The following is a 13,082-nucleotide window of genomic DNA, read 5'->3' as shown; positions in this document are numbered from 1 at the left end:
AGTGTTTGCTATTTGATTCGATTCGCACTGGAATTTTACTATTCGAACTTCCCAAAAACAAATACAGTCCGCCTTTCAACACTTCTGAAATACAGTCAACGTCAAATTGAAAGTGACCCCTTCAAATTTTCAATATGCTTCACCTCATTACACTCTCGTATTGCGGCAAAGCTGCCTTTCAAGCTCCGTTACGGTCGAACTTTGCCAAGAGACAGTCGTCTGATTGAAAGTGATCCCTAAATTTTCATTATGCTTCACCTCATCACACTCCGGTATTGCAGCAAAACTGCCTTTCAAGCTCCGTTACGGTCGAACTTTGTCAAGAGACAACGTCCGATTGGAAGTGGTCCCTAGATTTTCAATATGCTTCACCTCATCACACCCCGGTATTGCGGCAAAGCTGCCTTTCAAGCTTTGCTACGGTCGCAAATGTATTAACTCAAGAAAACACTGGTTCCAACATGGAGATGAAAGATGTGTCAGAGGTGGGGGCTCAATTAATGCTGTTTTGCACCTGAAATTTGGGCACGAAGTCCAAAAAATTGGAAGCCGAAGCTTTTTAGCATCCAAAATTTCAGATGTTCTTATATATCGACGTCTACGAGGCAGATTTGGAACTCTGGACTTGAAGGGACCACACCCTTGTCCGCCACATCAGTTGGGCATCAGAGGAGGAGAGGCTGAAGAAATGGCATCTTTGCCTTGTGGGAACCACGCCCACCGGCTATCGCGAGACAGCGCCACTTGCTGCGCAGAGGCGGTGCGCGTGGCCCAGCTGCGCGGCTTAAAAGGGGCAGCCTGCGCGCCGCCCGGGGGAGTCGTGCCTGGGACGCCAAGAAGGATGGATGCGGCCACCTGCGCTGGCCGATTGCTGCTGCCGCCGATCATGGTCGTCGCCTCGTCTTCTCGTGTGCCTGGACCGACCCCGCCGTATGCAGCGTAGAGTTCAATAAATTGTTGTTGTTGTTTGTTGCGAGTTTAAGCCTCCGTCTCCCTTGCTTTAACTACGGACGGGACGCAGCAAGCCCAGTACCCACAGTTGGCGCCCAACGTGGTTTTTGCTCCCGCCCGTAGGAATAGCACGGTGCACGTAGGTCCAGTCCCTCGTCTTATTCGTTGTCTCGGTATAGCGCATTCGCGTGTGTGTTCTTTTGTGGCGCGGGTTTTCTTTTTTTTTCTCTTCATCGCGCAGGCAGACGGAATGCATCTCCGGACCGGGACGATCTTGCCTACCGGCGGCAAGCAGGATTCTTCGCACGAGCAGGCTGACCAGCTGCTGGCACAGCAGCTGAACACATTTCAGCGTGTCGCTGAGTTGTGCAACACGGTCATGGACCGCATCGGCACTCGGGCCGGCGAACCACAGCTCCTACCTCCGGCCATGCTACCCACGTACACGGGTTACGACGACCCGAAATCGGTGGCTGACTTCCTAGAGGAAATGGACAGGTATGTCAGAGCGACCGGTGCCTCGGAAGCGCACGTGATGGCTCGAATCCTGCCGTTGGCTTTACGGGATGCCGCAGGACGGTGGTGGAGGCTACAAACGCCTTTCACCACTTGGGCAGAATTTGAACAGCGCTTCCGAGAGGAATTTCTGCCCCCTGGGTACGAGCTGCGAGTCCAGCGTGAGCTCGAACTAAGAACCCAGCATCCGGACGAAAGTTTGCTCGAGTACGTCCGGACGATGCAGGAACTGCATCGCCGAGCAGCACCGACTGCCTCGGAAAGGGACCAAGTAGCTCGGGTCATTCGACAGAGTCATCCCAGATTCAGGCCATTTCTTTATGGGCGCACATTCGAAACCCTTGAGCACCTCGCACGGGAGGCCCGCGGTGTACAAGACGCCCTGTTAGCTGAGAGCACTTACGTGCCACCGCCAGCGCCGCAATCTGCTCTTGAGCCGTCACTGGCTTGGCGCGCCCCCGTAGCCAGTCCCTCATGCGACCTGACGAGCCCAGGCGCATTCACGGCTATCTCCTCCCGCGCCCTGGACCCCTTCGCACATGAGCAAGGGCGGCGCGGGGCCCCTTTGAATACCGTATCAGGGGTAAGCTGTCCCTGGGAGCAAGTGTCCGCGGAGCAGCGTCATAGTGCAGAGCGCTCGCTCCTTACTCGAGCCATACAAGAGCATAGTCGGTCGGACCCCCAGTCCCGATACGCCGGGTTCACAAGTCCTGCGCGAGCCGACTGCGACAGGCGCTCCTGTTATGGGTACCCCGGAAGCCACTCCGCCGAAAGGCGTGATTTGAGTGATAGGTTAACTGGCCAACGCAGACATACGCATGTCGTATGCTACCAGTGCGGTCAAACTGGTCATGTGAGGCGGCAATGCTTTGCGCGCCGTAGCGCGAATGCAGGTTCGGGAAACTGCTTCGGCCGGCGACACTAACCACTGGCGGTGTGTCGCAGCCCACGGCCGTAAATGCCAGGAGCGTGCAAAGCTGTCCAGAGCCTGTAACGGACGAACGTCAAGCTGGTGAGTCAGTCATCGTTCCCTCTGTTTGCCGCGTAACGCAGGCGCAGTCTCCAGAACCAACGATGAAAGTTAAAGCGCTGGGCATTACCGTACCTGCTCTTCTCGATACCGGTTCAGGAATCTCGTTAATCGGTGACGTGTTGCTTGAGAAGTGTAAAGCTAAAAAGATGAAGTTTCGTAACTCAAATGTTCAGTTGCGGATGGCATCAAGCCACGTATCAAACGCTGAAGGTTGTGTTCGCTTACGGATAAGCTTTAATGGAAAAACGAAGCGCCAGCGATTTGTTTGTTTGCCTGGTCTATCAGTGTCAATGCTTCTCGGTCGAGATTTTCTTGCAGACGAGGGGCTCACACTCGACTTTCCTGCAAGAGGCTACCGCCTTCACGGACAGTCCGAGACAACACCCTTTGCGGAGAAGATAGACTTCGTGCCTGTACCAAGACACGCGGAAGGCGTGGCAGCCATGCACACCACCCTGCCGTCAGCAGTCATGCAGTCCCTCAGCGACTTCACGGGAACGAACCACCAACGGAAGCAGCTAGAGGCCGTGCTGACACCGTTCTCTGGAATGTTTACGGAACGTCCTGGGAAGACCGACGTCCTAGTGCATCGCATCAATACCGGCGACGCCCGGCCATGGCGTTGCAACCCGTGACCGCTGAGCCAGCACAAGCGAGCCGTTCTCGATAAAGCCCTGGACGAAATGATCGACACAGGAGCCGTACGACCCTCGGACAGTCCGTGGGCCTTCCCTGTGGTATTGGCCCCAAAGAAAGATGGTACGGCACGTCTTTGTGTGGACTACCGCAGGCTGAACGCAGTCACGGTGAGAGATTCCTACCCTTTGCCAGCAATATCGAGCATAACTTACGCGCTGGGAAACGCAAAGTTCTTCACCACTATCGACTGTTCTCGTGGGTATCTGCAAATCGAAGTTCACCCTGACGATATCCCGAAAACGGCATTCACATGTCATAGAGGCTTGTTCGAGTTTGTGCGCATGCCCTTTGGTCTTTCAAATAGTCCGAGTTCTTATCAGCGCATGATGGATATGGTCTTGGGTGATGCAAAGTTTAATTATGCACTTTGGTATCTTGATGATGTGACGGTGTTTTCGCGCACGTTTGAAGAGCATCTTGAACACTTGCATACGGTCCTACAGCGCATGTCAGCAGCCGGTCTAACTGTTCATCCCGGAAAACTGCAGCTCGCTACTAACAAAATCAACCTTCTTGGGTTTGTTGTCGACAACGGCGTGCTAAAACCAAACCCAGATAAACTGAAGGCAATTGCAGATTACCCCCCACCCCAGAACACTAAGAGCTTGCAAAGGTTTCTCGGAATGATTGCTTTTTATCGTGACTTCATTTCGCAGTGCGCAGATATCTCCCGACCACTAACTCAGTTGCTGAAGAAAGGCGCGAAATGGCTCTGGAGCGGTGAGCAACAAGGAGCTTTCGACACGCTTCTGAAAGCGATCACCAGTAACGCCTCCCTTCAGCTGCCAGATCTTAACAAACCTTTTGTGTTACAGACAGACGCCAGCGATTATGGACTTGGCGCAGTCCTTTTGCAGGAACGCGCAGGCGCTCTGAGGCCCGTTGCCTTCGCAAGCCACACTCTGACCGGGGCGGAACGAAACTACTCGGTAACAGAAAAAGAGTGCCTGGCTATCATTTTCGCATTAAAGAAGTTTGACATGTTTTTGGACGGGGCTCAGTTTGTCATTCAGACTGATCACCAAGCGCTCTCTTGGCTGAAACGACTGCCTAATCCCTCGGGACGATTGGCCCGATGGGCGCTTACCTTGCAGCGCTACGACTATGTCATCGAGTACAAGAAGGGTAGCACTAACACAGTTGCTGACGCACTTTCACGTGCACCTTTGTCTATTGAACCCCAGGTCGAGCCGGAAACAGTGTGTGCGGTTACGACACCAGCTGTGACAATGCAGTCACGTTGGGGCACTTTGGTGAGTAAACAGGAGCTCCTTGCAGCACAGCAGGGCGATGGCCTTTGTCGTAAGGTGTCAGAAAAGCTAGCGGCTCGTGATCCAACTGACACCGGAAGCGACGAGGAGACCGACTGCTACCTGCTCGGAGAAGGAGGCCTCTTGTTCCGGTACTTTCCTCAGGTTGACGATGGTAGTGTGGAGTCACCGTTTCGAGTTGTCATTCCTCGCAAACTTCGCAAATTGTTCATAAAGTACTACCATGACAGTGCTTTAGCTGGTCACTCTTCAGGACAGAAGACTTACGAAAAGCTGTGTCGTACGGTAACCTGGCCAGGGTTGAAACAGGATGTATTACGCTACGCGCGTTCCTGTTCAGTGTGTCAAAAGGCGAAACCACGTGGGGGTTTACCGTTAGGAACAATGCAGTCAGTTGAGAGTACATCGCCATGGCAGATTGTTGCATGTGACGTAATGGGCCCGTTTCCCATGAGTCCGCGGCGAAACCAGTATCTGCTTGTTGTGACTGACCATTTCACGAAATGGGTTGAATTGTTTCCTTTGCGCAAGCTCACTTCGCAGAAAGTATGGGACTGCCTTCTCGAAACCTTCACGAGGTTCGGATTCCCTGCCCAGCTGATCACGGACAACGCGACGTACTTCACCAGCAAGGTGTTCACGGATTCCTGTGACGCCTTGGGAATTCGTCACAAGCGCACGTCTGTGTATCACCCGCAAGCCAACATCACGGAACGGGTAAACCGAAATCTAAAATCTATGCTTGTCGCGCATACTGAGCGTCATAAAGACTGGGATCTGAAACTGGCAGAAATAGCGTTCGCAACTAGGACGACAGTTAATCGCTCAACAGGTTTCACACCTGCTCAACTTAACCTGGGCAAAGAATTGAGCTTTCCGCAGGACAGTGCTTTGACATGTGCAACCGCTTCTTCAAGGCCTTATTCAAAGTTTGCAGGGGACCTGAGACAGAGGCTGACCGACGCGGTACGACAAGCTAGACAGCACCTCGATGTGTCCCGAATGGAACAGGCAGGACAGTACGACAAGCGTCGACAAAACGTTAGCTTTGAGGTTGGGGACTTGGTGTTGAAGCGGACACACCCGCTCAGCGATGCCTCGAAAGGTTTTGCCGCTTCCTTAGCTAACAGGTGGGACGGACCGTATAGAATCACCCAGAAATCCAGGCTCTCGTACATGCTGAAAGATTGCTTAACTAATCAAGCGTGTGGCCCTATTCATGTCTCAGATCTGAAACCATTTTATGCACGGCAAGACTCAGCAGCTGATGATCCAGATATGCCTCACCAGGGCTTGGCCACCCAGTCACCCACACCACTAAGCAAGTGGCACAACCTACGTCCCCGGTGACGGACAAGAGGGGTTTGCGAAAATGACTCATTCCCTTTACTTGTACTTTTTCCAGTTCCATTTTTCCACGAATTTTGGAGGGAGGAGGAAGCATTCATAGGCCTTCCCAAAGAACTTTAATGTCCCGTTTCGCCTTGTTATGCGTTGAATGCACATAATTTTGTTGGTGGCGAGAAGGAAATGTTTACTGGTTTTCATTGTCCTCGCTATGCTTTAGGATCCCTGCAGCCGGCCTTTCCGGACCATCATCCGGTCCCCACCACGTCATTTTGAGGGGGGGGATGTGTGGGAACCACGCCCACCGGCTATCGCGAGATAGCGCCACTTGCTGCGCAGAGGCGGTGCGCGTGGCCCAGCTGCGCGGCTTAAAAGGGGCAGCCTGCGCGCCGCCCGGGGGAGTCGTGCCTGGGACGCCAAGAAGGATGGATGTGGCCACCCGCGCTGGCCGATTGCTGCTGCCGCCGATCATGGTCGTCGCCTCGTCGTCTCGTGTGCCTGGACAGACCCCGCCGTATGCAGCGTAGAGTTCAATAAATTGTTGTTGTTTGTTGCGAGTTTAAGCCTCCGTCTCCCTTGCTTTAACTACGGACGGGACGCAGCAAGCCCAGTACCCACAGCCTATAACGTGTAAAGTGTTGTCGGCAACACTTTGGTAGCACCAAATCATGTACATAAATACAATTCAGCCTCTACATTGCCTCATTCTTGATAAGACAACTATGAAACACCACCCCGCCAATGCTTCATCAACATAGCGAAAAGAAACACTTTCATGTTGCTGTCTCATAAGAATATGCTTAGGAATCCTCTAACATTTTTTTCTTCAATTTCGCTTCGGAGTATTCGAAAAATATTCGAAAAATATTCGAGAAATATTCGAAAAATATTCGATTCGATTTGCACTCACACTTCAATATTCGAATTCGCTTCGCACCCAAAATTCCGCCACATCAGTTGGGCCTCCACAGAAGTTGAAGGAGGAGGAGAGGTTGAGGAAACAGCGCCTTTTCCTTTCGCATGTAAAGTGTTGTCGACATCACATTGGTTGCACCAAATCATGTAAAAATAAATACAATTAGGCCTCTGCATTGCCTCATTCTTGATAAGACAACTAGGGAACATCACCCCTTCAGCACTTCACCAACCTAGCGAAAAGAAACACTTTCACGTTGCTTTCTCTTAAGGGGGGACGTGGCTTTCGGTACCAACTTTCTTATTTCTTCATGGATTTTGATGAAAATTGGCACACTTATTTGAAATGTTGTTTTAATGCTACTGTAGAAATCTCATGAATATATCTTTACAACTTTTTGATTTACAATATATTTCACCTTCTGCTCTTGTTCCGAGTCTGACTCGCTTAAAAAATGCGATTGGAAACTCGTTCAAAGTGCTATGCATTCTAAGATGTCTGATTGCGGGCGTGACATTCTTAGATTTTTTTATTTGCAACAAAATTTTTTTTAGTTTTCATTTTTCATGAGGTGACTGCGCAACAGGCATCGAGGCTTTGTGCAACTGGTCAAATAGCTAATTATCAAAACGCCATACTGAAAAAGCAAGAATGTCAGGCCCTGAACTGTGCTTCAAGGAATATAGAACAAAAAACGGAACTGAAATAGACCCAGCGGTCAGTGAGAAATCAGCGGAACAAGCGAAGCAGGAAGCAAGAAAAGTCGTTTTGAGAAAACGGCTTTTAAAGTAGTACCAACGATATTACTTCATCAAAAGGCACTGGGGTCGTAATCTTTTGAGTCCTTCGTAATGTGCACTTTCTTGAGTGCCCTGTCTTTAGTTTGAGGTGAATTGCTTCTCTAAAACACAAGAAAATTGTGATCTTTAAGGTGTTTTATAAGGTTGGACCTCCTGCACATGTGGCCTTTCATCGGTTGTGCCTTTGTTCTCTCTCTTTTTTCTTAAAATCCTTTTCTGATATACAAAGAACATGTAGCATGAATTTTAAACGAAGTTATGAAGTGGTGTAATAGACATGACAAAAAACAAGATATTGTAATTCAAGTAGGTCATGTACTATGATGATTTGCCAGCTTTCTTGTATTCATGCTCTCATTAACATAATTAACAGTCTTGATTGCAATTGATCATTGAATCATTTTTATAGGATACTAAAAGCGGCTCTCATCATGGCAACCTATCACTTCCTCCTAAATAACAGGCAGTTATGGCCAAGACATAGGTGGAATAGGAATTCCTTAGCAGTTTATTCAAGACGCGAACTGGGCAGATATGAATTCATCTCCCTGTTTCACTCGTGAAGCTAATTTGTAAACCTCACCTGCGATGCGCTTCATCATTCACCCGGTCGCGGACACGGTTTTCTGCGAGGCTTTTATTTTTTCAGATGATTCATCAGCGCTAACGGCGATACCACGCACGGCTCCAAGCGCGCCTAAATTGCATCGACAGTGCTTTATTTCACCTCTAAGTGCTCGGCCGCATAGTCCGGGAAGTCGGTACGCGATGTGCTGGGTGGCGGCATTCGGTGACGATGCGCAATATGCCTAGGTGCGGCGACGAAAACTAGGCGCGCAACGTGTTTGGCCTCGCATTGCGGGACGCCGACGCGCGCCCGCTGCGCGACGAGCTTGGCCATGGGGTCCGCGGCCGATGCGTAAAATGACCATCCGCTGTACCGAGAAGCCGGCGGGGGAAGCGCTTCGTTCCTTGCGAAGAAGTACACTGCCGCGAATCCGCTAACGCGTTGCTCTTGCCCGCAAAGTTCGAGGTTCGTCTCGCGTGCCGACGCCGTGAGCGGAGTTAGGCCTAGTGACGACTCCGAGCAGTAGACGTGCCGGCCGCGGTGCCCGATGTTTCAAAGTACGTAATGCGTGGTCGCGAGTACAAAGAGTCGTCCTGCGATCATCTTCGTCACGACGTCCGAAGTGCGCATAAGCAGAACCTCCAACCACGGATCCGACGAGTCAACGCTAGAAAGTCGGTCCGAGACGCGCGTTTGCGATGTTCGCTACGAGTGCGGCGCGCCATCGTAATGCCACCGAGCTTCCGCTAGTAGCTCCAAACTAAAACGTAGTTCTTGTTCAAAGTTATCGTCGAGCCGTGAACACAGAGCGATTGCGAACACGCAACGAAGTAGCGCGACTTTTGACAGCCGTGAGCTCGAGACGCACGAGCTGCAGACGACGATCTCCCGAGTCCCGGAGCGAGCATCGGACCAATGGCGAGGCGCGCTGGGGCAACATGGCGGACGCGGCCAATCGGAGGGCTCGAAACGACCTTCGAACATTTGCTTTTTGTGCGCTTGTTTTCGAAGGGAGGAGCCAGCTGCGGCGGGGAATTTGAAGACGGAGAAATGCACTTTCCGATGAGCCCAAGATATCGGCGCCCGGTGGCGTCGTTGCGGAGCTATGATTTTTTGAAAATCAGTGTTTTTTTGCGATTTCCCCAATAATTTTCGCCACCTCGGCAGGCGCAACAATTTTTTTATAGCACTTCTACGCGGTTTTCGGTGAAGATATTTTGGAATCGGATATAAAAAGGGCTACAGAAACTGAAAATGTGATTTTCAAAAAATCGATTTTTTTGCCATTTTTCGCGATACGAAAGCCGCGTCCCCCCTTAAGAATATGCTTAGGGATCCTCTGCAGCTTTTTTTCTGTAATTTTGTTTCGAAGCATTAAAAAATATTCAACAAATATTTGCCAACTATGTGAAAAATATTCGATTTGCTCCGCACTCGCACTTTATTAATAATTTTAATTTGCTTTGCACTCAAAATTTTGCTATTCGCACAGTTCTAGTTAAAAAACCACAAACATCTAAATCTTGATTTTTATTTTGAGAGACGTGCCACAACTTAGTATGTCCCAAAATACCCTCAATATTTACTTCTGCCAACACACTGCTTCGTTTGCTTAGTGCTACGGAAATATTTCGCAGTAGATGAGCACCCAGACTGAAGTGAAATCGGAGAGCCAGTGAGAACTTCGACAACTAGGTGATTTAAGCTACTGTTCATCAAATGCATGTGACAAAGAACATGTCCCAGCTGTAAAAGCATTGGTGGGTACATGGTGGCGATTTGGATTTCTATCCAAATCAAATATAGGCAATAAAGTTAGCCGTATCTGCAGCGAGCTCACTGTGGCCACAAATGTTGGCCTAAAATTTCCCTCCGGTGTCCCTTTAACAGCGATGTACCTTTACATAGGGTACAAAGATAGCAAATTAGTACAACAGCAGAGGCTGAGAAGCAGCATGGCCTTTCGACAACAGCGACTGATGCTGCCAGTTACACCCGATTCAGGAACTTCTTTCGATAGGTTTGTTCAAAACAAATGCCCGCTCCCCTTTAGCACATCTGCAACAAGACTGCAGTCCAGGTGCCGTCATCAAGATTTTTTTTTATGCCCTTCTTGGGATCTTTTGTGGGATCATTCTTCTTTATTTTTGCAAAATTATACAGAACATTTGTAAAACAGTCAAACCAAAAGGCGTTAACCCTGCAATGAGTTGGGGAATTGGATGACATGCATTCCCAGTGCTTCTGCTTACACTAAGTGGCTGAGCTAACACTAAGCTTCAGAGCAACATCGTGTGACGCGATTCATTTATCCTTTTACTGCGAGCATTATTCATACATTAACCTTCCCAACCGCACACATTCATCATCACGGCTTGGGCCAGAGTGGTGGGGGCTCTCTACAATAGAGAAGAAACTCGCAGCCTGAACGTTACGTCACTGGCAAGTGTGCAACGCTGAAAAGCGTAAACACAAGGAGAGAGAAAGAGAACAAGTGGCCTCCCAACAGCGGGCAGGCCCTGCCCAGTCGCAACAGTACCTCGGGCCCACTTGCCGCCGAACCCACACTCTCGGCAGGCTCACGTTCGGGCACCACGTGGTTGCGCTGTGGTGACGACGACGACACCGTGTCGTCGTCTTCCTCCATTTTCTGCACAGAAATGCGCGAATCTCAGAAAACACACTTCTGGAATGATTGAAAGAAGGGAATTTTGAGGGCTCGTTTTTTTGTTTGACACAACCGTAATGAAAACCACCAGATAATGAAGCCAAGGAAGGTATAGGGGACGTTAATTGTACTGTCTTAAGTGACGTAGATGTGAAAAAAAGTAAAGTGGATGAAAAGAAAACTTGCCACGGGCAGGAACCAAACCTGCAACCTTCGGATTACGTGCCCGGTGCTCTAACAATTGAGTTACGACGATGGTCGTCCCCTCGTCCACTTTATCGGGCATTTATGCACATAGATCGACATGACAATTACTGCAGTACACTTAAAACAGTACAATTAACAACCCCTATACCTTACCTGGCTTCATTATCTGCTAGTTTTTATTAAACTTGTGGAATGATGGAGTTCTAGGTCGTTCACATCTGTGTTGCAGTTTGAGGAACAGTGAAACCATCACATTAACGTGTGTGACAGTAGCAATGCAGGTATAAACATGCTATGGCCGTTCTATCAACAGCTTCAGAAATGGTCAGAGTTTCATGCTGTTCTTGTCAAAGAAAAACAGGATACATGATAGGGAATATTGCAATCACAATGACCTAACACTTCTAAAACAACGCACAAATAGCACAAGACGAAACTACTCCCGCCTATGGCCTCAGCATTCTGTATAAACTAAAACAGATGAAAGCTTGTAAGGCTATAAACTTTAGTTGGTCATTAGCATTAAACATGCAAAAGCGGGTTACAGAGAGCAAATAAGCAACGGAACTTGACTAACAAGGGACTACTTGAATTAAACTTACGTTGAAAAGTTAATGAAATATATACAAAGGAAAGAATGACAAGTGAATGAAACAGGTAACTTCGTCTTCACATAGTAAACGTAGTACAGTCATGGACAGTTGAAATATGAACAAGTTGTGAGCGCAGTGTGTGAAAAAAAGAGAGAGAGAGAGAGAGAAACACTGCTCAACTTGAGTGCAATCCTTAAGGGGGGACACGGGTCTTAGAAAGCCGAAAATCGCAAAAAAATCAACTTTTTGAAGCTGACATTTTTGGAATCTATATCTATTTTTGCACATATCTGCTAAGTTTGTAGCTTCTATTTTCATTATTTCCGCCGTAAAATCAATCTGTAACACCAATATGAGGTTTGTCTGAGCGCAAATTGACGCTAAAACCGCGCTCTTTCCGCGCCGAACCGTTGCCGGTACACACGGGCTATCGTGGCCATCTGATCTCGTTTTGAAGAGCCATTTTTCATCTTCAATTTCCCGCCACCGCTGGCTCGTTTTGCTCATTGGTTTTCTAGCAAAAACGCATCATCGAGAAGTACAAGCGCGCGATTCTATTGGCTGCTTGGGGCACGTGACAAAATCTTGGCATCCGATTTGCCAAGCGGCGTTTCCGGCGTCTGCTTCACCGCCGAGACGCGCGTGAGCGTGCGCCATTTTGTCCTGGTGTTGTCGACTGCCTACAGCTATGGGTCCTGTCATCAAGAAGTTCCGCACCAAACACAAATTCGGAAAGCGGGTGAGGCGATCGCTAGCCGAGAACTTCAGGAAGCGCCCCGCAACGACCCAGAACAACGAGGATGACGAACTCGTAGCGGCCGTCGACGGCAGCGCGTTAGGCCTAACGGAAGCTAGTCCTACGAGCCCGTCAGTTGCCGACAACGTCGCGGAAAGCGGCCGTGTGCCTCACGACACACAAATTCTGCAGCCCCAACAGATAGAAGACAAGAAGAAGACGGCAGAAGAGAAGCTGCAAGAGATTTCATCTGTTGCGGCGGCGGAACGGAAGCGCAGCCTTATCGCTAAACGCGCGGGTCCCCCATCTGATAAAACGACCTTCACCATCCTGGACTTGGAGGCGGTAAATGCTTTGATAATATTGCATTTAAAGTGCAAGATTTGCAACGGAGACACCGAGATCAGGAGAGGCGAGCGGGAATACGGCCTTGCCGTCAAGCTTGAGCTAGTGTGTGTGAACTGCGGTGACGGGTCGTCAAAGTGGAGTTTGCCGTGCGTCGACGGACAGCAGAAAATAAATCCATTCACAGAAAACGTGCTCGCCACCCGCGCAATGCAGGCTACTGGCAACAGGCAGACTGCTTTTAACGACATATTTGCAATGATGAACATATCGCGTCGCGGCCTCCACACGAAAACGTGGCAGGCGTAGGTGAAGAAGAAGCTAACACCTGCCGCTACTCTTGCTGCCTCGAAACTCATGAGTGAGAGCACGAGTTGGGTTCGCGACATCTACGCGGAACTCAACGTGGACAACCCGGGAAACATCGCCGTG

General features: G+C 49.6%; 1 protein-coding gene across 3 annotated transcripts in view; it reads right to left on the bottom strand.

The window, feature by feature from the left end:
* The window catches only part of LOC119374509 (poly(A) polymerase type 3), a 102,074-nt gene that overhangs the window by 18,239 nt on the left and 70,753 nt on the right, over positions 1-13,082 (bottom strand). For all 3 annotated transcript variants that reach the window (XM_037644638.2, XM_037644637.2, XM_037644640.2), the window contains exon 16: positions 10,641-10,751. In XM_037644638.2, coding sequence (XP_037500566.1) covers positions 10,641-10,751 — 111 coding nt within the window. The remainder of the gene's footprint in view (positions 1-10,640; positions 10,752-13,082) is intronic.

This window comes from Rhipicephalus sanguineus, chromosome 11 (genome assembly GCF_013339695.2).
Source record: "Rhipicephalus sanguineus isolate Rsan-2018 chromosome 11, BIME_Rsan_1.4, whole genome shotgun sequence".
NCBI lineage: Eukaryota > Metazoa > Arthropoda > Arachnida > Ixodida > Ixodidae > Rhipicephalus > Rhipicephalus sanguineus.
The sequence above is the reverse complement of the archived record's forward strand: the minus strand, read 5'-3'. Positions and strand labels throughout refer to the sequence as shown.